The sequence below is a fragment of the Phocoena phocoena genome, chromosome 15, assembly GCF_963924675.1.
Source record: "Phocoena phocoena chromosome 15, mPhoPho1.1, whole genome shotgun sequence".
Classification (NCBI taxonomy): domain Eukaryota; kingdom Metazoa; phylum Chordata; class Mammalia; order Artiodactyla; family Phocoenidae; genus Phocoena; species Phocoena phocoena.
In genome coordinates, this window is record NC_089233.1 from 82,979,784 (window position 1) to 83,000,533 (window position 20,750).

At 41.3% G+C, this 20,750-nt stretch overlaps 2 protein-coding genes across 2 annotated transcripts in view; one reads left to right on the forward strand and one right to left on the reverse strand.

Moving 5' to 3' along the window:
* The window catches only part of LOC136135443 (serine/threonine-protein phosphatase 4 regulatory subunit 1-like), a 62,224-nt gene extending 60,312 nt beyond the window's left edge, over nt 1-1,912 (reverse strand). Inside the window, 2 exon segments of the mRNA XM_065893316.1 lie at nt 1,443-1,736; nt 1,792-1,912. Coding sequence (XP_065749388.1) covers nt 1,443-1,736; nt 1,792-1,912 — 415 coding nt within the window.
* Nucleotides 1,911-20,750, forward strand: part of RAB22A (RAB22A, member RAS oncogene family) — a 45,522-nt gene continuing 26,682 nt past the window's right edge. The window contains exons 1-2 of the mRNA XM_065892555.1: nt 1,911-1,946; nt 2,961-3,040. Coding sequence (XP_065748627.1) covers nt 1,911-1,946; nt 2,961-3,040 — 116 coding nt within the window. The remainder of the gene's footprint in view (nt 1,947-2,960; nt 3,041-20,750) is intronic.

The window sequence follows — 20,750 nt, forward strand, 5'->3', positions numbered from 1 at the left end:
AATGATCACAAGAATAATAACGGCAGATAATATTTACCCAGCGTGTCCTATGTACAAGGCTTCACGCTAAACCTTTTATTATTTAACCTGCGTGGAAGCCTTTTGAGGTGGACTTCTACTATGCCCATTCTACAGATGAGGCAATGAGGCTCCAAGTGGTACAGTGACGTGGCCAGGATCACACAGCCAGTACACAGTGGCTCAGGACCTCACCCTCTGGCCATCTGACTTCAGCACCCATGCTCCTAAACACTGGCCCCTTCAAGTGTCATTCTACTTTACTAAAGTTGCCTCCTTCTAAAAGAACTAATGTGTATAAAGGGTTTAAACTGCGCCTCCTGACCTATGGTGTTTTCTGTAAACTCCAGTTCTTGTTAGTAGGAAACTTGTAGATGGGGAAGGGAAGCGCACAGTAAGCCCCCATTCATGTTGGCTATTGTGATGGTTTGTACAGGCCTCCTTCATGAGCAGGCAACCCCGGCGTTTGGTAATTATCTGTTTACAAGTCGGCTCTCTCCCTGGACTGTGAGCTCCCTGAGAGTCGTCACCGTTTTGGGTTCGAGTTTGTAGGTCCCGGGCTCCGCGCATGGCCGGCCCAGAACCAGCAGGTGCTCAAGAAATGTTTGTTGAATGGAAAGGAAATGCTTCAGTCACCACAAATGCGAACTTGCATTTCCAGGAACACCTTCCCCAGCCATCAGTCCTTAACGTGATTCTAAAGGAAAGAGCAGGAAGGGACAGGTGAAGGATACCCACCCAAGGGGCTCCTAGGGATGAGAACGGAGCTGGGCTTGTGGCCAGGACACTGGAGAAGTCTGTGCGAGTCTGTGGCCGGCCACACGGGGAGCCGGACCTCCCAAACTCCCCAACACTCTGAAAAGTCCCAGGGAAAAAAGTGGAGACCCTGGGTGGAAGCCTCCGACCCCCAAGGTGGCCACGCCTCCTCCCTGCCGGAATCACTAGGAGGAGGGCCTAGCCCTCCCGCCCCTCCCGGGCCGCCGCAGGAGAAGGAGGAGGAGGAAGAGAAAGAAAGTGACAGGAAGTCAGAAGTTTCCCAGCAACAAAAATCCTCCCCATCCTCGGCCGCCCCGCCCAGTGAGGAGGGACCGCCGCGAGTGCTTAAGGCAGTTGGGGGTCCCGCTATTCTGGGCCCAACACGGAGAGCCCAGCCCGTAGGTCCCACTCCCGCCTTTCGTGCACCCCGAACTCTATGAGAGGTTCCCAGGGAGGGACGGGACGCCCGAACTGTTACTTACAATCGTCTAAGTCATCCTGCAAGTCCACAAAGTACTAGGGGATCCCTGAAAACCAAGAGACACATAAGAAGTTACAAGGGGTCTGCCGCAGGCGGCCTCAGCGGCGGGCGGGGGCGGTCCCCGGGCCTCGAGGGGTGGTCCCGGCTTGGGAGGAGGGGGGCGCCCCGGGAGTCCAGCCCCACTCACCCGCCATCTTGGAATGGGCCTGGAGGCGGGGCCGGCGCGCGAGGGGCGGGGCCAGAGGGAGAGAGGCGGGGATATCTGGCTTCGGATCCCGCCCCTCGTCGGCGGCCCCGCCCCCCCGCCCCCCGCCCCCCGCCTCGAGCCTCGCGGCGCCAGCCGGCCCCGCCCTCGCGGCGAAGGTGGCTGCCGAGGTGGGCGGGGAGGTCAGGTGACCCGGCTGGCGTCCCAAGATGGCGGCGGCGGTGGCGCTTGGGAACCCGCGGCACCGTCCCAGCTGCTGAGGCGGGTCCCGCACGGCTGGTGACGGACGGGCCAGGCCGAGGACCGGCGAACGGGCGGCCGCCGCCTCTACGCGCCCCGCGGCCGGGGCTAGGCCGTGCCGCGGCGGCGCTGGGGGATGCTCGTGCTGGGCCGGGCCTCTCCCTTCTCAACTTAGGGCGGCGGCGGGCCCGCGCCCCTGGCTCCCAGGCCATGGCGCTGAGGGAGCTCAAAGTGTGTCTGCTGGGGGTGAGTGGCGGCGGGCCGGCTGGGAGGGCCGCGGGAGGCCGGGCGGGCCTGGGACCCGGACGTGCCCACGTCCCATTTGCCCCTTCTCTCAGTCTCCGTGCGGGACGCCGCCTACCTGCCCCGGGACCCTCCTTCCAGCCCCCTCCCCCGCCCCCGGGCCGTCCCGCCCACCTGGCCGCACAGTCCTGAAGATTTTGCTGGCGGGAGGGACGTTTCCCCTCGTCCCTCCCTGGAGCCCAGGGTCTCTTCCCGCCCCTCAAAGGGTGAAGAGCCCTCCCTGTCTCTCCATTGCATCTGGGTTAAGAGCAGCTCTTAAATAGCTTCCCCAGGTACTAGTTGGGAGTTGGCCAAGTCTTGCGAAGTACAGCCAGTAACAGGTCTTTAGGTTTTACGAGCAGCAGTAGTCTCCTTTGCCATCTGCTTGGTGTTTTTGAACTTGTGGGATACCTCTGACACTTCTCACAGAGTTACTTTCCTTGGGGCGGGCGGGGGGACATTCAAATCAGGAAGCCCCAAAGACTAGTTTGAAGCTTCAGCTTCCTGACTTGTCAAGGCAACTTTGCTATTTCAGAGCATACTTTCTGAAATTGATGCTCTCTTGCCTGGGTTGCTGCTTTAAAGACTGAAAAAGATTTCAATAACTAGTCTTCCCCCTTCCTAGATAGGGTGGGGCTAGGATCTGTCAGGGATTACTCAGAAGTAGTTCAAGAGTTCATAGTTCACTTAGACTTATTATAAAGCAAGTGAGTTCGTCACTTTGCACAGTAAGCAGAAACTTTGGATCTTTCAGAAGATCCTGTCTCTTAAAAACTTGGAACCCCTCTCCTACAATACATTTTGAAATCTCCTAGTTACTCCACTGAATTTTTATGAAAACCTTTTTGTGTTTCTTAACTTCTAAAATTTACCTATCTGGAATGATTTTCCCAAAATCCTGAACTTAGGGCACAAGGTAGTTTTTGGTGTATGCAAGCAGGTAAAACTTCTTCTTCTTCACCTCTCATTCTCTTTCAGGATACAGGTGTAGGTAAATCAAGTATTGTGTGGCGGTTCGTGGAAGACAGTTTTGATCCGAATATCAACCCAACAATAGGGTAAGAGATCAAGTTTATCGAATGTGCATCTAAAGGTGTATTGAAAAGTCCATTCAAATAAAGGCTGTGTTACAGGGGTTAGGCATCCCCATTTTAAACTCTAGTGAATTTGGAGACAGTGGTTCCCATCATCTCTAGAAGAACTTGAAATGGTGGAGTGAGGATGGATGTGTTTTAGGAAAATTGTCTTTTGACTTGTGAGGAATGAAAACCTCAAAATGAAAGTATGAATTAAAGTTTTACTTGTTAGAATATACATAGAGCCTTCAATCTATGAATAGTAACAGCAATTACGCCTTGAAATAAGGCAGAAGAAAACAGGCCCTAATACTTTTATTTCCCCCAGCATGTCACCTAAAAGATATTTTAGGTGGCTTTAGCTCTTCGTAAAAAATAGTTTGGGGTCCAAACCCTTCTCACACGTTCCAGCAGTGCTACCTACACGTTCCAGTAGCAGTAAAGAATTAACAAATTAATGTCAAAATGGAAGCTTTTTTCCGGGTATCTGGGTCTTAGAATAAGTGAAATTGACTGGCTGTTGGTTTTCGACTCTGTGAGAAAACTTTTCAGGCTGTTTAAATATCATAATATTAATACTTTCTCTGTGAGAAGTTGTGTTTCGTGGGTGTTAATACTTTGTCAGGCTTGCACGACTAGATAGCTACTATGCAAAGCCCCAGTCGAGGGGTTTCTTGCATTTAAAGAAAAATTCTGTTCTGCCTAGTCGGGAAATACCTTACAGCGTACACATACACACTTGAAGGCACCAAGATGAAACAGCCGCTAATCCTCTGAAATGAAAATGCCTTTCAATACCCTTCAAGAAAGAACTGGGTACGGCTACATGTTTGAAGTGTGAACTCATCCTCCTCTGGGCCTGCCTGTCACTGCCCGCATGGGAAAGTGAAGGGACAGGGAGTGATAGCAGGTCGTGCCGGTGACTCAGTGAGTGACACACCTCACACCAGGCAGCACTGAAAACCCGAACGCCAGCTGGGTTAGCAGTGCTGTCTCACCAGAGGAGAGGGAAGGTGGGGGCCTGTGGCCCTGGCCTGGGTGGCCAGCCCTCGCAGCCCCACAGGCGCTGGGGTTCTTCACCTCCCCGAGCCCCGCTCTCTTCACCAGCGGTCCAGGCGCACGTCTCGCGGGGAAGAGGATCCGAGGCTTCCCCCTCGTCCCTTCCACCGTCCTTGTTCCTCTGTCCTCAGCAGGTGTCCTCCTCCTTCAGGACCAACCCCACACGCACCTGAGCTCTGGAGCCCTGCCTTCTCCCCTTCCTTCCCCAGCCCTGCCTTCCTGTCGGAGCCTGCAGACACGCTCCCCGAAGACAGGGCCGTCCCCCAAACCTGCCAGGCAAACGGGGGGCTCCGGAAAGAGGACTTCCTCCTTCCTCAGCTGCTGCTTCTCCTCAGCCCCCTGCTGTCTCCATCCCACCCCACCGCCCCACTGAAACCACCTCCCCTCAGTACCTGTTTCCATCTCATGGCCAAAGCAACGGCTTTTTTCTTCCTTTCTTCATTCATTGAGTGCCTGCTGTATGCCGGATGCTAGACTGGGGGCTGGTGATTTAGACCAGGGCTCAGCAAACCGTGGCCGTTTGGCCCACCTCTTGACTTTATAGATCAAGTGATACCGTGACACATCACATCCGTTCATTTATATGTTGTCTGCACCGCTTTCGGGCTACAATGGCAGAGTTGAATAGTTGTGACTAAGACCCTGTGGCCTGCAAAGCTGAAAGTATTTACTATTTGGACCTTTTCAGAAAAAGTCTGCCAGCCCCTCCTGCCCTCATGAACCTCTCCTAGAAGGACAGAGACATATTCTGTAACTAAAGTACAGGAAGTGATTTCTTTGACCATTTTCTGTGCTCCAAAGGAGGAATGTGGAGCACCTGTGAGAGCCTGTAGCAGGAGCCTCACCCAGGCCCAAGGGCATGACTGGTTCCTGAGGGGAACAGTGAGGGCGTGAGACGCTTGGAAGCCCTGACATTTCAATATTGAAAGATGAGTGGACTGTATTTCGAAAAACAGTTTTTGAAGAGTGGAAGGTAACGATGGGTGGTGTTGAGGGCAGTGAGTAGCACGGGGGACAGCAGGAGCTATGAGGGTGGGGGACAGGGCACACTGGATGGGTGGCCCGGAGGCTGGGCAGGCAGCAGGGCCAGGCCCCAGACGTTCTTTCTCTCCCTGGGTCCGTGACCATCCCCCTCAGTCTTCTCCCCACCCCCACCCCCCTGCTGAGTTCATACATGTTTGGTCTTCCCCACACTGTGTCCTCCTCCGAGCAGTGCCTTTCCCAAACAGTAAGGGGCTCTACGTATTTGTGACTGAACTCATAAACTCCCCATCAGGGGCTTGGCCCTCTGCTCCTCTTTCCGTGGACCTTGCGGAAGAGAAAAGGACCAACATGTCCTCAGGTACCCAAGCCAGCAACCTGGGCATCCTTCTCAGATCCCCCTCCTAATGTCCCCTGCCCTCCCTGAAGCCAGCATGAGTCACCAGCTCCTGTCCGGGGCTCCTCCTGAATATCCTTCCATACCTGTTCTCTGTTGACTTCTAGACCTTCATCTTCCCTCGCGGTGGTTCCAACATGGACTCCGCCACCTGCCAGCTAGTTAACCCTGAATCCGTTTCCCCATCAGCAAAATAATAGTAATACTGGCACCAATTCCATATTGTTAGGGGAATTCCATGAAATACTGTATATAAAATGTTTAGCTAAACGCCGGGGACACTGGGGCTCAATACATGATAGCATTGTTGTTTTTAAAAATATTTACATCTTTTTAAATCTTTAAAAATTATTTTTATCAAAGTAATGTGCATGTGTTATTTTTCTATAACAGTAAGGCTTATAGGTTAAGTATAACAGTCCCCTGGTCCACTCTGACTCACTCCCTAGAGACAACTACTGTTGTGATGTTGTTTAGCTGGTTTTTTCTGATCTTTCCTCCAGATTTTTTCATAACATGCATATACTGCTAACTCTTGATCCCTTCTCTCTTCTCCCTAACCCCATCACCCAATTTTAGGCATTATCTACTGATTGTTCTCTTGAGAGATGGGAATTAGTCATCCTACTTCTCCCACCTCCCTCTGCTCATTTGCCCTCCCTCCATCTTTCCAGTAAAGCACTACCACTGAGCGTCCATGTAGCGTTTAGAATGCAGACTCTCAAGCCAGGCTAGCTGCCTTCACATTCCAGGTCTAACACGTAGTCGCTGTGTGTCCTTGAGCAAATTATTTAACCTCTTTGTGACTAAATTTGCACATTTGGGAGAATAAGTTGCATCTCATTATAGAGTTGTGAAAATTGAGTTAAACACATAAAAATTAGTTAGAATGGTACTTGGCATATGGTAAGCATTTGTTATTTCTTAGCAACTGTTATTTTTTAATAAGCCTCTAACACTATAGTTTTTTTTTAGACTTTATTTAAATGGAATTAGACCAGTAGGTATTGTTTTGTATCTGCTTATTTTATTCAAACCTTGTGAGATTCATCTATGTCATTTCATGTAATAATAGTTTATTCTTTTTCATCTCTGTATAGTAAGTCACTCATTGGATAAATATACCACAGTTTATTCTACTGATGGAGATTGTGGTTGTTTCTAGTCTGAGGCTATTACAAATAATTTTGCTATGAACGTTTTCGTACGTGTCTTTTGTGCCCATATGTATGGAATTTCTTTGGCAATTGGCAGTGGAATTCCTGGGTCAGAAGGAATATGTATCTTAACTCTAGTAGCTACCTTGTAAAGTATTGCGCCAATTTACATTCCTGCCAGCAGTGTTTCGGAGTTCCGGTTGCTCCATATCAGCTACAACATTTGGTATTATCAGTCTCAAATTTTAGCTGTGTTGGAGGGTGGGCGGTAGTACCTCATTCTGGTTTTAATTTCTGTTTCCCATATGACTAAAGCTATTGAACACATTTTCATATGTCTATTGGTCATTTGGATATGTTGCCTGTTTGAGAATCTTGTTCATTTTTCTATTGGGTCGTCAGTCATATCCTTATTGATTTGCGAGAAAATATCTGCAATGCTCAGAACCAACGAATGACTATTCCGGATACTAGTCATTCGTTGGTTCTAGCATTGCAGATGTTTTCTCGTACTCTGTGACTAAGGTTTTCACTCTCTGAAAGGATCTTTTAATGAAGAGTTGTTACTTTTAATATATCCATTTGATCAATCTTTTTCTTTATGGTTAGTGCTTTTTATGTCCTTTTAATAAACTTTGATTTACCAAGGTCATGAAAATACTCTCCTGTTATCCTATAGAAATTTTGTTTCACTTTTCAGATTTAGATTTAAATTTTACCTGGAATTAATTTCTGGATGAGATGTAAAATAAACGTTAAGTTTTGGGGCGTTTTGACTTTTTTTTTTTTTTAATTCCAACAGGGTTATCCAGTAATCCTCATCCCTTTTTTGTTTTTTTAGACCATCCATAATTCAGTGTTCTATGCTGAGACGTGATTGTCATAAATTGAGCATCTGTATTTATAGTGCACTTTTTATGGGTTTTTTTTTTTTTTTTTTTTTTTTGCGGTACGTGGGCCTCTCACTGTTGTGGGGGAGCACAGGCTCCGGATGCGCAGGCTCAGCGACCACGGCTCATGGGCCCAGCCGCTCCGCGGCATGTGGGATCTTCCCGGACCGGGGCACGAATCCCTGTCCCCTGCATCGGCAGGCGGACTCTCAACCACTGCGCCACCAGGGAAGCCCCTGGATTTTTTATTATATCCCATTGATCTGTGTTTTTAATTGACTTTACTGAAGTATAGTTTACATGCGATAAAATGCACCCATTTTTAGTGAATATGTTGATGAATTCTGGCAGATTTATACATCTGTGAGATCACCACTGCAATCAAGGTGTAGAACACTTCCTCAGTCCAAACTGTGCCTTTCTGTCCCGTCCTGTACTCACCCCCACCCCTACCACTGGCTCCAGACTTCCTCACTCCAAACTGTCCCTTTCTGTCCCGTCCTGTACTCACCCCCACCCCTACCACTGGCTCCAGGCAACCACGGATAAGCTTTCTGTCACAGAGATTATATGGAATTTTTAAATTTCAATTGTTTGTTACTAATATATACATAAAATGGATTTTTACGTATGGACCTTGTGTTGTGTGACTTGGCTAAACTCAGTTAGTTCAGGCACCTTTTTAATAGATTCCTTGGGATTTTCTTAGGTGCACAATCATGCCATCTGTAATAGGCAGTTTTATTTCTTTCTTTACAATCTGTATGCCTTTTATTTCTCTTACCTGCCTTAGCACATGAGCCAGGACCTCCAGTACTGTGAGAAGTGGTAAGAACAGACATCCTTTCCTTATTCCTAATCTTGGTGGGGGAAGCATTCGGTCTTTTCCATTAAGTTAGACATCTAGGCTCTAGGTTCTTTTTATAGGTGCCCACTGTCGTGTTGAGAATGTTATCGTCTACCCCTAAATCAATGAGATCTTTTTTATCAAGAATTGTGTTGAATTTTGCCAGGTGGTTTTTTTCATCTTTTGATCTGTTCTTGTGCTTTTTCTTTTTCAGTCTTAAAATAGTGAATTACAACAATTGATACTAAAATATTAAGCCAACATTGCATTCCTCGGATACATTTCACTTGGTTAATATGAATTTTTTAATACATTACTGAATTTGATTTACTAAAATTTTGCCAAGCATTTTTGCCTCCATGTTCATGATGGATATTGATCTGTAGTTTTGTGTAATATGTTTCTCTAGTTTTGGTATCACGGCCTCATAAAAGTAAGTTGGGAAGTGTTTTTCTCCTCTTCTACTTTTTTGGAAGAGTTCATGTAGAATTGGTATTTCTTCCTTAAAAGTTTGGTATAATTCATAAATTATATCCATTTGATCAGTGGATGAAGCCATCTGAGCAAGGAGTTTTCTTTGTCAGAAAAATTTAGCTACCAGTTCAGCTTCTTCAATAGATATGGGCCTATTCATTTCTTCCTGAGTAAGCTTTCGTAGTTTGTGTCTTTCAAAGAATTTGTCCCTTGTATCTGTTTTTTAATTTATTGGCATGAAGTTGTTCATGATATTCCTCTATTATCTTTTTAATGTCATTAGGATCTGTCCAGCTATAAGTTTAGCGATGTTAATGGTCTTCTCAAAGAATCAGTTTATTTCATTAATATTTCACTCTTTTCCTTGTCATTGATTTTTGCTTTTATCTTCATTTTTTCCTTCCTTTGCTTATTTTGGCCTAACTTCTTCCTTTTTAGTTTTTTAAGGTGGAAGTTTATAATACTGATTTTTTTAAGGCTTTTTTTATATATGCAATTTATACAATTAGAACTATAAATTTCCCTGTAAGTACTTGTTTGAGTGAATCCCACAGATTTTGATATGTTGTGTTTTCATTTTCATTTAGTTCAAAGTATTTCTTTCCCTTGTGACTTGTTTGACCTGTTAGTTGTTGGAAGTATGTTTTCTAACTTACAATTATTTGGGAATTTTTCCAGATATTTTAAATTAGTGCTGAATTGTAGTTTAAATCCGTTGTAGTCAGAGAACATACTCATTATTATTTCAAACATTTGACATTTGCTTTATGGCCTAGAATGTGGCCTTCATGAATGTTCCATGTGTACCAGAAAAGAATGTATTCTGCTACTGTCGTGTGGTGTGTTCTGTAAATGTTAAAGTATCAACTTGGCTAACAGCCCTGTTCCTCTCCTTTGTATCCTTACTGATATTTTTTTCCCCTTATTTGAAGTGAAAGGAGTGTCTGAAATCCAACCCTAATTGAAGATTTGTCTAGTTCTGTTTGTAGTTTGATCAGTTTTTGTTGATGTTTTGAAGCTCTTATTATTGAGTTTACCTACATGTAGCATTGTTATTTTTCTTGATCACTTGACCCCTTCACTATCATGAAATGTCCCTCTTTTTCCCTGGTAACAGTCCTGATTCTGAATTCTACTTGGTCTCATATGAATACAGGCTCTTCAGCTCTCTGTTGGTTGGTGTTTGCATACTTTTCCCATCCATTTACATTTAACCTATATATATTTAGAGTGAGTTTCGGGCTTCCCTGGTGGCGCAGTGGTTGAGAGTCCGCTTGCCGATGTAGGGGACACGGCTTCGTGCCCCGGTCCGGGAAGATCCCACATGCCGCGGAGCGGCTGGGCCCGTGAGCCATGGCCGCTGAGCCTGCGCGTCGGGAGCCTGTGCTCTGCAACGGGAGAGGCCACGGCAGTGAGAGGCCCGCGTACCGCAAAAGAATAAAATAAAATAAAGTGCGTTTCTTGCAGACAGCATTATGGGTCCTGCCTTTTATTTGGAGTGTTTACACTTGTACCGTCTAATATAGTAGCTGCATGTGGCTATCTGAACTTAAGTTAAAATTTAAACTTCAGTTCCTCAGTCACACTAGCTACCTTTCAAGTTCTCATTGTAGAAGGCTCTGTTGTATAGTACTGGTTTAGACCATTTTTATTTTTTGTAACTGTCAATATGGTTTGGTTTAAATCTACCATCTTGCTGTATTTTTCTACTGCCCATATTAATGGTTCCATTTTATCTCCACTAGTGGCTTGTTAGCTGTACCTCTTCTATTATTTTAGTGGTTGTGCTAGGATTTGCAATATACTTCTTTAATTTGTCAGCCTACCTTCAAATAATATACGGTTTCACGTATAGTATGAGAACCTCCTTACAAGAGTATACTTTCATTTCCCCTCACTCATCCTTTGTGTTATTATTGTCATATATTTTATTTCTGCATCTTATAAAGTCCACAATACACTTATTTTTTGCCTTAGTCAGTGATCTTTTAAAGAGACTGTTAGTCTTTTTTCTGGGTCCTTGTGCCAGTGTCACAGTTTGTTAAATCCAGTATCTTTGTAATAAGTCTTAATGTCCAGTAGTATGAGTAGTTCTATTTTATTCTTCGGTAATTTCTTGGCTGTTCTTGGCCTGTTACATTTCCATGTAAACATTAGTGTTATCTGTTTTCACACACACCAACACACTAATCCCCACTGTGTTTTTGATTGACATTCCATTGAATTTATAGATTGGTTTGGAGAGAAATGACATCTGTATGATACTGCATCTTCAATGTATGCACGTAGATTATTCTTCCATTTGTTAGGCTTCTTTATTTTTTTCTGAGCATTTTTTTCTGCTTTTCTGTGTAGTGGATTTGCATATCTTTCGTTAGATTTAATCCAAGGGGTTTGATGTTTCAGTGCAGTTTTCTGCTGTCAATGTGCTAAATGGTATTGGTTTGAAATAGCTTTATTTCTAAAACTTAAACTTTTTGTATCTTTTATTGAGTTGAGTACGGATCTGCAGTACTGTGTTGAATATAAATGGTCATACTGGGTATTCTTATCTTATTTTAATCTTAGCAGGAAAGCTTTCTCTATCATACCATTAAATATGTTTGCTGTAAGGTTTTTGTACATACACCTTATCACATTACAGTGTCCTTCTTTTTATCGTATGCTGGAGTTTTGTTTTTTTTTTTAACATGAATAAGTGTGGAATTTACCAAAATATTTTCCTACATTTATTGGCTTGATCCTGTAATTATTCTTTTATGATGTTAATGTGGTAAATAACATTGTTGAATTTTCATGGAGTAAATCCACTTAGATTCTGATATCTTTTTCTTTTTACATATCACTGGCTTTAGTTTACTGTGTTTTTTTAGGACCTTTGTGTATATTTTAGGACCTTTGAGTAAGATTGTCATGTAATATTACTTTCTATAATGTACACGTCAGATTTGGTATGAAGGTTTTGCTTCCCTTATAAAGCTAGTTGAGAAGCTCTTCTATGGAAGAGTTTGTGTAAAATTGCTCTTATTTCTTCTTTAAATGATTAGTAAAATGTATGTGGGCTTCAAGTTGTCCTTGTATAATATAGTTTAATGAGTCAATTTCTTTCTTTTTTTAAAAAATAATTTTTACTTTTTTTTTATTTGGTTGCACCAGGTCTCAGTTGCAGCTTGCTGGCTCCTTTGTTGTGGCATGTGTGCTCCTTAGTTGTGGCCAGTGAGCTCCTTAGTTGCAGCCAGTGGGCTCCTTAGTTGCAGCTCACCAGCTCCTTAGTTGTGGCATGCGAACTCTTAGTTGCAGCATGCATGTAGGGTCTAGTTCCCTGACCAGGGATCGAACCCAGGCCCCCTGCATTGGGAACGTGGAGTCCTTAACCACTGTGCCACCAGGGAAGTCCCTCAATTTCTTTCACAGTTGTAAGATTATTCATTTTCAGATTTTCTATTTCTTCTTGTATTGATTTTGATAGATTGTGGTTTGTTTGGGGTTTTTTTTAAGGATTTTTTAAGGATTTCGTATACTTTTCCCAATTTATTGGCATAAAGGTGTTAAGATTTTATACTTTTTACATTTTACATATATCTCTTTTACATTTCTGATATTAGTTTTACCTTTGGTCAACTCTGCAGTATTTCTCTTTTTTCATTAATTCCTGCTCCTATCTTTATAGTTTCTGTTCTGTTCAATGTGCAGTTCTTTTACTAACTCCTTGAAAGAGATGATTATATAACTGATTTTCAGTCCTTATTTTCACTTGTATTCCTTATGTTTTAATACCTTAGCCATGGCTTTTGCTGGATCCAAGTTTATGTATATCATCATTTCATTGTCATCCATTTCAAAATATTTTCTGATTTTTATTATGATTTCACCTTTGATCCAGGTGTCATTTAGACATGTGTTTGTTGATTTCCAAATATAGGGAAATTTTCTAGTTAACTTTTTTTAGTGATTACTGGCATAATTGTATTGAGGTCAGAGAACATATTTAAATCCTTTAATTTCTGATGCAGTTTGCAATTTACCCAGTATATGTTGATTTTGGTAAATGTTTCATATGTGTTTGAAAAGATTATATACTTTGCAACTGTTATTTGCCATGTTCTTTGAGTGGAATTAGGTCAGGTTTATTAATCGTGTTCATTTCTTCTGGTTTTTTGGTCTACCCAAATCCATCAGTTACTAAGAGACTTAGTGGGTTAAAAATCTCCCACTATGCTTGTGTATTTGTCTGATTATCCCTTTTGTTCTGTCAGTTTCACTTTATCTGTTTTGCAGCTACAGTAAGTACTTACAAATCTGGAATTTTGTATCTTACTGATAATACAGACCTTCTAACATTCTGAAATGTACTCTTTAGCTCTGGGAATGCATTTTGCCTTGAGGTCAAATTGTGTCTTAATATAACAAGACTATTTCCCTTGGTCAGTATTTGCATGATGCAACTTTGTCTCATCCTTTTGTTTCTAACCTTTCTGTATCTTTCTGTTTAAGGTGGGTTTCTTGTAAGCAGCTTATGATTTGAATTTGATAAAATACATTCCATATAACCACCACTTAATCAAGATCCAGAAATTCTCATCACCTCAGAAGGTTGTTTCTGTGAGTCCCACTCCTCACAAGTGACCACTGTGCTGACCTCAATCACTATGGATTAATTTGCCTGTTCTTGCATTTCATGTAAATGAAATAATACAGAAGACACTCTTTGGTGTCCTGTTTCTTCCCCATAAAACGATGTTTTGGAGATTCAACCATGTTGTTGCATGTATCATAGTCCCTTTTTTTAATTGGTGACTAATATTCTCTTATATGAATAGATCACAGTTTGTTTACCCATTAGTTTTGGGCTACTATGAATATAGGTGCTGTGAAGATTCTTTTAAAACTCTTTTTGTACACATAGGTTTTCATTTCCTTTGGGTAAATAACTAGGAATAGAACTTGTAGTTCATAGGATAGGTGCATGTATAACTTAGTACGAAGTTGCCAAAGAGTTGTCCAAAGTGGTTGTATCATTTTACCCTCCCACCCGCAAGGTATAGAAGTCCAGTTGCCCTACATCCTCACCAGCATTTGTCTTTTTAACTTCAGTTATTCTAGTGGATATAAAATGGTATCTCATTGTGCTTTTAGTCTGCATTTCCCAGATGACTAATAATGTTAAACATTTTTCTTATGTGTATTTGTCATTCATATATCTCTTATGAAGTCAGCACTCAGGTCTTTTGCCCATTTTTACTGGGAGTTTTTGCCTTATTTCTTACAGACTTGTAGAAATTCTTTACATATTACAAATAGAACTCTCTTGTCAGGTATATTTATTGTGAATATTTTCTTCCATTCTGTGGCTTGCCTTTTCATTTTCTTAATGAGGAGTTTTAATTTCAATGAAGGCCATGTTATCAGTTTTGTCTTCTTGGGTTCATGCTTTTTTGGTCCTCTCTAAACAAGCGCTGCTTGCCCCAAGTTAAGTTCTCAGAGATGTTCTCCTATGTTTTCATCATAGTTTTAGCCTTACTTTTAGTTCTTTGATCCATCTCAAATTAATTTTTCTGTATTCTGTGAGGTAGAGGTAAGAGTCATTATTTTCCCATGTGATTATCCAGTTGTCCCAGCATCATTTGTTGAAAGACTTTCTTTTCCCCATTGAGTAGCATTGGCATCTTAATAAATTATAATACTGAGTCTTCTGATCCATGAACATGGTGTCTTTCTCCATTTACTTAGGTCTTCTTTAATTTGTCTCTGTTGTTTTGTAGTTTTCAGTTCAGGAGTCTTAAGAGTATTTTTGTTAAAAATTTTTCCTAAATATTAATGTTTTTTAAACTATTGTAAGTGGAATTGTAATTTTTTATTTTATTTACAATTGTTTGTACCTGTATATAGAAATACCATTGATTTTCGTATATTGACCTTACATACTTTAATCCTGTTAAATTCAGTTATTCTGATAGCTATCTGGTAGAGTCCTTAGGTTTTTTTTACATGCACGATTATGTTGTCTGAGAATAAAGTCAGTTTCTTCCTTTCCTTTTAATTTTTTCCATATCTTGCTGCATTGGCTAGGACCTCCGGTACCATATTGAATAAAAGTGGTGACCAACATCCTTGCCTTTTCCCAATCTTAGTGGAAAAACATTCAACATTATACTATTAAGTATGATGTTAGTTGTAAGGTGCCCATTATTAAGATAAGGAAGCTTCCTTCTTTTTCTAGTTTGCTGAAAGTTCTTTTAAATCAAGAATGGGTCTTGAATTTTGTCTTAATACTTTTCTGCATCTATTTAGATGACAGTATGGTTTGTTACCTCCTTTTTTCTGTTAATGTGGTGGATAACTGTGTTCATTATCAATTGCTAAGTAACAAATTATCCCAACACTTAGCGGCTTGAAACAACAAACATTCATTATCCACATTTTCTGTGGATCAGAAATCAGAGTGGCTTAGCTGATATGGTTCTGGCTCAGAGTCTTCTGTGGTGTTGCAGTCAAGATGTCCCAGTCAAGTCAGGGCTGCAGTCATTTGAAAGCTTGGCTGGGGTTGAAGGATCTGCTTCCAAGATGGCGCACTCACATGGCTGTTGACTGGAGGCCTCGGTTCCTCAGGTATTCACCATGTGGGCCTCTCCATGGGGCTGCGTGAGTGTCCTCACAAAAGGACAGCTAACTTTCCTCAGGGCAAGTGACCCAAGGGAGAGCAGGGAAGAATCTGTAGTATTTTTATGATGCCTTATAAGGGAGTTACTAAGCCCATCCCAGACTCGCAGGGTATGGAATTAAGCTCCACTCTTGAAGGAAGGAGTATCAAAAGGCAAAAAACGAACATATTTTGTAACTACCACAATTACATTAATTGAATTTCAAAAGTTTAATCATCCTTACTGTATCCAATCATGTTGTGAGTAAACATCAGATAAACTCGGATTGAGGAACGTTTTACAAAATGACAGGTATATAATCTTCAGAAGTCTCAAAGTTTAAAAAGTCAAGGAAAGACCGAGAAGCTAACCCAGACTGAAGGGGACTGAAGAGTCGTGGCAGCTGAGTACAGCATGTGTTTGGAAGTGGATGTTGTACCAAAAAGGGTGTTATTAGGACAATTGGCAGAACTGAAATGGGCTCTGAAGAATAGATGGTAGTAATGTGTCGGTGTTGATTTCACAGTTTTGATTATCTTATTCTGCTCGCGCAGGAAGATAGTCTTGTTTGTAGGAAATGTCCACCAATGTTCAGAGGTAATGAGGCAACTTACTCTGAAATGGCTCAGGATAAATAACTTCTGTACCGGTAACTTTTCTCTAAATTAGAGACTGTTTCAAGTTTGTTTGTGTGTTTTTAATGATGACTATTTTACTGTAAATAGACATTAAAAGACAACCAACTTTTATCCTCCGAATGTCATTAAAAGACAGCTGGTTGCTTGATTTAAAACAGTATAACATTGAGCTGTTGACGCACTCTTCACCTTACACGCCGGCTCTGTGAGCCTGGGTCACCCCACTCCTCCGCCACATGTATCTTCCTGCTTGGCCCACCTAATTTAAGCCATTCTGAGATTTGAGTAATTATTCAGGGTAGAAAAAAAGAGGAAATGCAAAACTCATTTCTTTTTATTTTACACCCATATTACCATTTCCATTGCTCTTCATTCCTTCCTGTAGAATTGAGTTTTCATCTGTTGTTATTTCCCTTCAGCCTAAAGAACTGTTTTAGCATCTCATGGATTCTCAGGGCTACTAGTGACAGATTCCTTCAGTTTTTGTTTATCTGAAAAGGTCTGTATTACATCCTCACTTTTAAAGGATATTTTTGCTAGATAAGGATTTCTGGGGGGGGGGTTTCCCCTTTTTGTATTTTGTTTGTACAGCATAATGATTTGATATGGGACCATATTGTGAAGTGATTACACAATAAGTGTGGTTAACATCCAGTCACCACACATAGTTAGAAAAATTTTTTTCTCGCTATGAGAACATTTAGGATTTACTCAACAACTTTCAAATATACAGTACAATATTATTAACTATAGTCACCAAGCTGTACGTTCCATGGGTGAGATGAGTGAAGATGTCAGAGGTACACACTTGGAGGTGTAATGTACAGATAGTTTTCTTTCAGCATTTTGAATATAGTATTCTACTGTATGTAGAATACTGTTCCCCTGTATGTAGCATATGTTTTTATCATCTGGCTGCTTTAAGATCTCTTTATCTTTTTTTTTAATTAATATTTATTGGAGTATAATTGCTTTACAATGTTGTATTCGTTTCTGCTATACAGCAAAGTGAATCAATTATTCATATACATATACCCACTCTTTTTTAGATTCTTTTCCCATATAGGTCATTGCAGAGTATTAAGTAGAGATCCCTGTGCTATACAGGACGTTCTTGTTAGTTATCTAGGGTCTCTTTATCTTTTGTCTTCAGCAGTTTACTGTTGTGTGCTAGGTGCTTGATATACTCTGGGGTAACTGAGTTGCTTGGATTAGAAATATGATTGTTTGGGACATTTTCAACCATTATTTTTTAAAATATTTTGTCTACCCCATTCTCTTGCTCCACCTGTAGGATTCCAGTCACTCATGTATTAAACTGTTGGATATTATCTCACAGGTGACTGCGGCCTGGGTTTTGTTTTGCTTTGTTTTCCATCTTTTTCTCTTTAAGGATCACGTTATTTCTGTTGATCTGTCTTTAAGTTCGATTGATCCTTTCTTCTGTCTTTAAGCACATCTAGTATATTTTTTTCACTTCAAATACTGTCTAATTCTAGAGTCTTTGTTTTTTATATTTTGTAAGCTTATCTGTTCACTCAATATGACTCTTTGTCTTTAAGTCCTGATTATATTTCTAATAGCTTTTAAAGCACATGTCTGCTAGTGCCAACATCTGGATCAGCTCAGGATCTGTTGCTATTTACTCTTTTTTCTCTTGACCTTGGGTCACATGTCTTTGTGTATGTAGTAGCTTTTCTTTAATTACTATTGTATACTGAATGCTGCAGAGGTATGTTGCAGGGATTTTCTATTCTCTTTTATCTTCCACGCAGTGCTGAGTTTTGTTTTAGCAGAAAGTTGAACTGTGGGCTAATCACCTTGAACTTGGAGAAACATGCTTTTACACTCTGTTATTAGGATGGTTCTGTTGGATTGTTGCCTTCAGCCTCATGGCAAATCCTTATTCCTGGGACACAGTCTTTACTTCTGAAGGGTGGCCTACCTGGCTTTTCACTCAGGGTGCTCACTGGGCCCCTGTAAGTCAGCAGGATTCAGACTTCCAACTCTTTCTCCTGCGGTTGGCAGCAGCTGAAATCCTGCTCAGCTCTTTCAGCCTTCCATCCACACTGTCCTTGGAGTCTCCCCCGCACATGTGCGGTTCAAAGTCACCGTGGGTCTGAGGGGACTTGATGCATAGATTTGAGGCTCCCTCTGCAGCATCTTCCTTCCCAGGGCATCCCATCTGCATTTCCAGCCACACTGGGAGCCCCAAACCCCATCCTCCAGCCAGCGGCACTGGTTTTCTGCTTGACAGGCTGGTGAGGATTCTCCCAGTGCGGGCTACCACCACCGTGCCTGGGCTCAGAGCTCCTGGCTTTGACTTTTAATTTGAGTATTTAATTATTTTGCTTTTAATATAATTACTGATGTATTTATGTTTAAACACTGCATTTTTACACTTTGCTTTTTATTTACCCTGTCCTTGTGGGTTGAATTTTGTTTTGTTTTGCTTTTAATGCCATATTTCCCCCTTTGTTACCTTGGAAATACATTCTTTAATTGTTCTTTAATTGTTACTCTAGCAATTACCTTATGCATCCTTGACTCTTTTGAGTCTAATATAAATTACCTTCACCACATTCCCACAACGCAAGGATCTCAAATCCAATTTCCCTGTTTCCTGCCTTTTATGCTTTTACAGTGCATTTTAATTCTAGACCTTATAGGACCTTTATTATTGTTATACAGTCAACATTCCTGTCAGTTTTCTCCACATGTTTACTCTTCCTGTTGCTTTACATCCCTGCCTGCGTTTCTGACCTTCCATCTGGGATTATTTATTTCATTCTGAAGAACACTGTTTCATATCTCCTTTACAGTACTCTTCTGGTGCTGGGGGTTTTTTTGGTCTGAAAATGTCTTTAATTTCATCTCTTTTAAATAGAGCTTTTATTTACATACAATAAAATGTGTAGTTCAGTGCATTTTTGCCTTGTGCTTGTTTAAGTGCCATCAAGCTATAGAACATTTCCATTACCCCGGAAAGCTCCCTTCCCTCCCTTCCACCCCTGCCTCATCAGCCTAACATCTTCAGCCTAACCTATAACAATAGAGTAAATGTGTGTTTTAAACTCCATGTAAATGCAGGCTTACTATATCTACTCATGTGTGCTGCCTTCCTTTGCTCAAAATACTGTTTTTGAGATTCATCCATGTTTTGCACAAATCAGTAGTGTGTTCCTTTTTATTGCTGAGTAGTGTTGTATGAATATACCACAGTTTGTTTATCTAGTCTCCTATTGATGGACATTTAAATGGAGTCCAGTTTTAAGCTATTATGAATAAAGCTGCTGTGAATATTTGTATACAGTTTTTGTGTGTAGATATGTACACGTGTCACTCTTGAGTATATACCTGAAGATGGAATTTCTGGTTCAAAGGCATGTTTCTTATCTACTATGTGTAACAGATTACCCTAAAGCTTAGCAGCTGAAAACAGCAATGAACACCTATTGTCTCACAGTTTTTGTAGGTCAGGAATTCAGGAGCAACTTAGCTGGGTGATTCTGGCTCTTGCCATATTGACCTCTCCATAGGATTGCTTGAGTGTCCTCACAACATGGGAGCCCAGGATGGAAGCTACAGTGTCTTTGTGACCTCACCTTCATTTCAGTAATAACCTCTTGGTTACACGGGTCAGCTCCATTCACTGTGGGAGGGGACTACACGAGGACATAAATACCAGGAGTGAGGATCCTTAGGGCCGTCTTAGATGCTGGCTGCCACAATAGGTTTTAAGGCATGGTTATAAGAACTTGCTGTTTTTCAAAGTGGTTGCATGCACTTTTCCATTCCTACTAGCAATACATGACAGGTCCATTTGTTCCACATCTTCAACAGTTGTTTTTAATTTAAGCTATTTTGGCACGTCACAATCATTCTTTAAAGTCTATTTTCATTGGATATAGAATTCTTGGTTTTCAGTTATTGTCTTAGGTCTTTGAAAATATGTATCCCATTTTCTTATGACTTCATCTGTTTTTATTGAAGTCAGGTGTCAGTCTTGTTGCTCTCTGAATATTAATGCATCATTTTTTCTTCTGAGTGCCTTTGAGATTTCCTTTTCGTCTTAAGGTTTCACCAGTTTTACTTTGATGTGCTTAGGTGAGACTTTTGTTGTATTTATCCTGCTTGGGTTCATAGTATTTCTTGAACCTGTGGTTTGATGTCTTTCAAGTTGGAAAATTCTCAACCATTATCTCTTCAATATTGCTTTTGCTCCATTTTCTCTCTTCACATTCTCAGACTACTATTACATATAGTTTAGAATTTGTGTGTGTGGCTTTTACACTCTTTTCTACACTTTCCATTATTTTTTTCCTCCACGCCTTAAACTAGGTATTTTCTCCTAGCCCTTAATCCAGTTTTTAATCTTTTAAAATTTTTCAACTAATTCTAATCTAATTTTAAACCTATCTTTATCCTTTATTTCAGTTATTATTTTTCTAAAGTTCTGGAATATCTGGTTGGTTTGTTTCTTTTAGTGCTCTTTTCCTTGCTGAAATAACCACTCTAATCACTATTACCACATAATGTTTTGTTATCTTCATAGTAAATATTAAAATCTATTATCATTTATCTATTTATTTACTTACTGTCTGACCC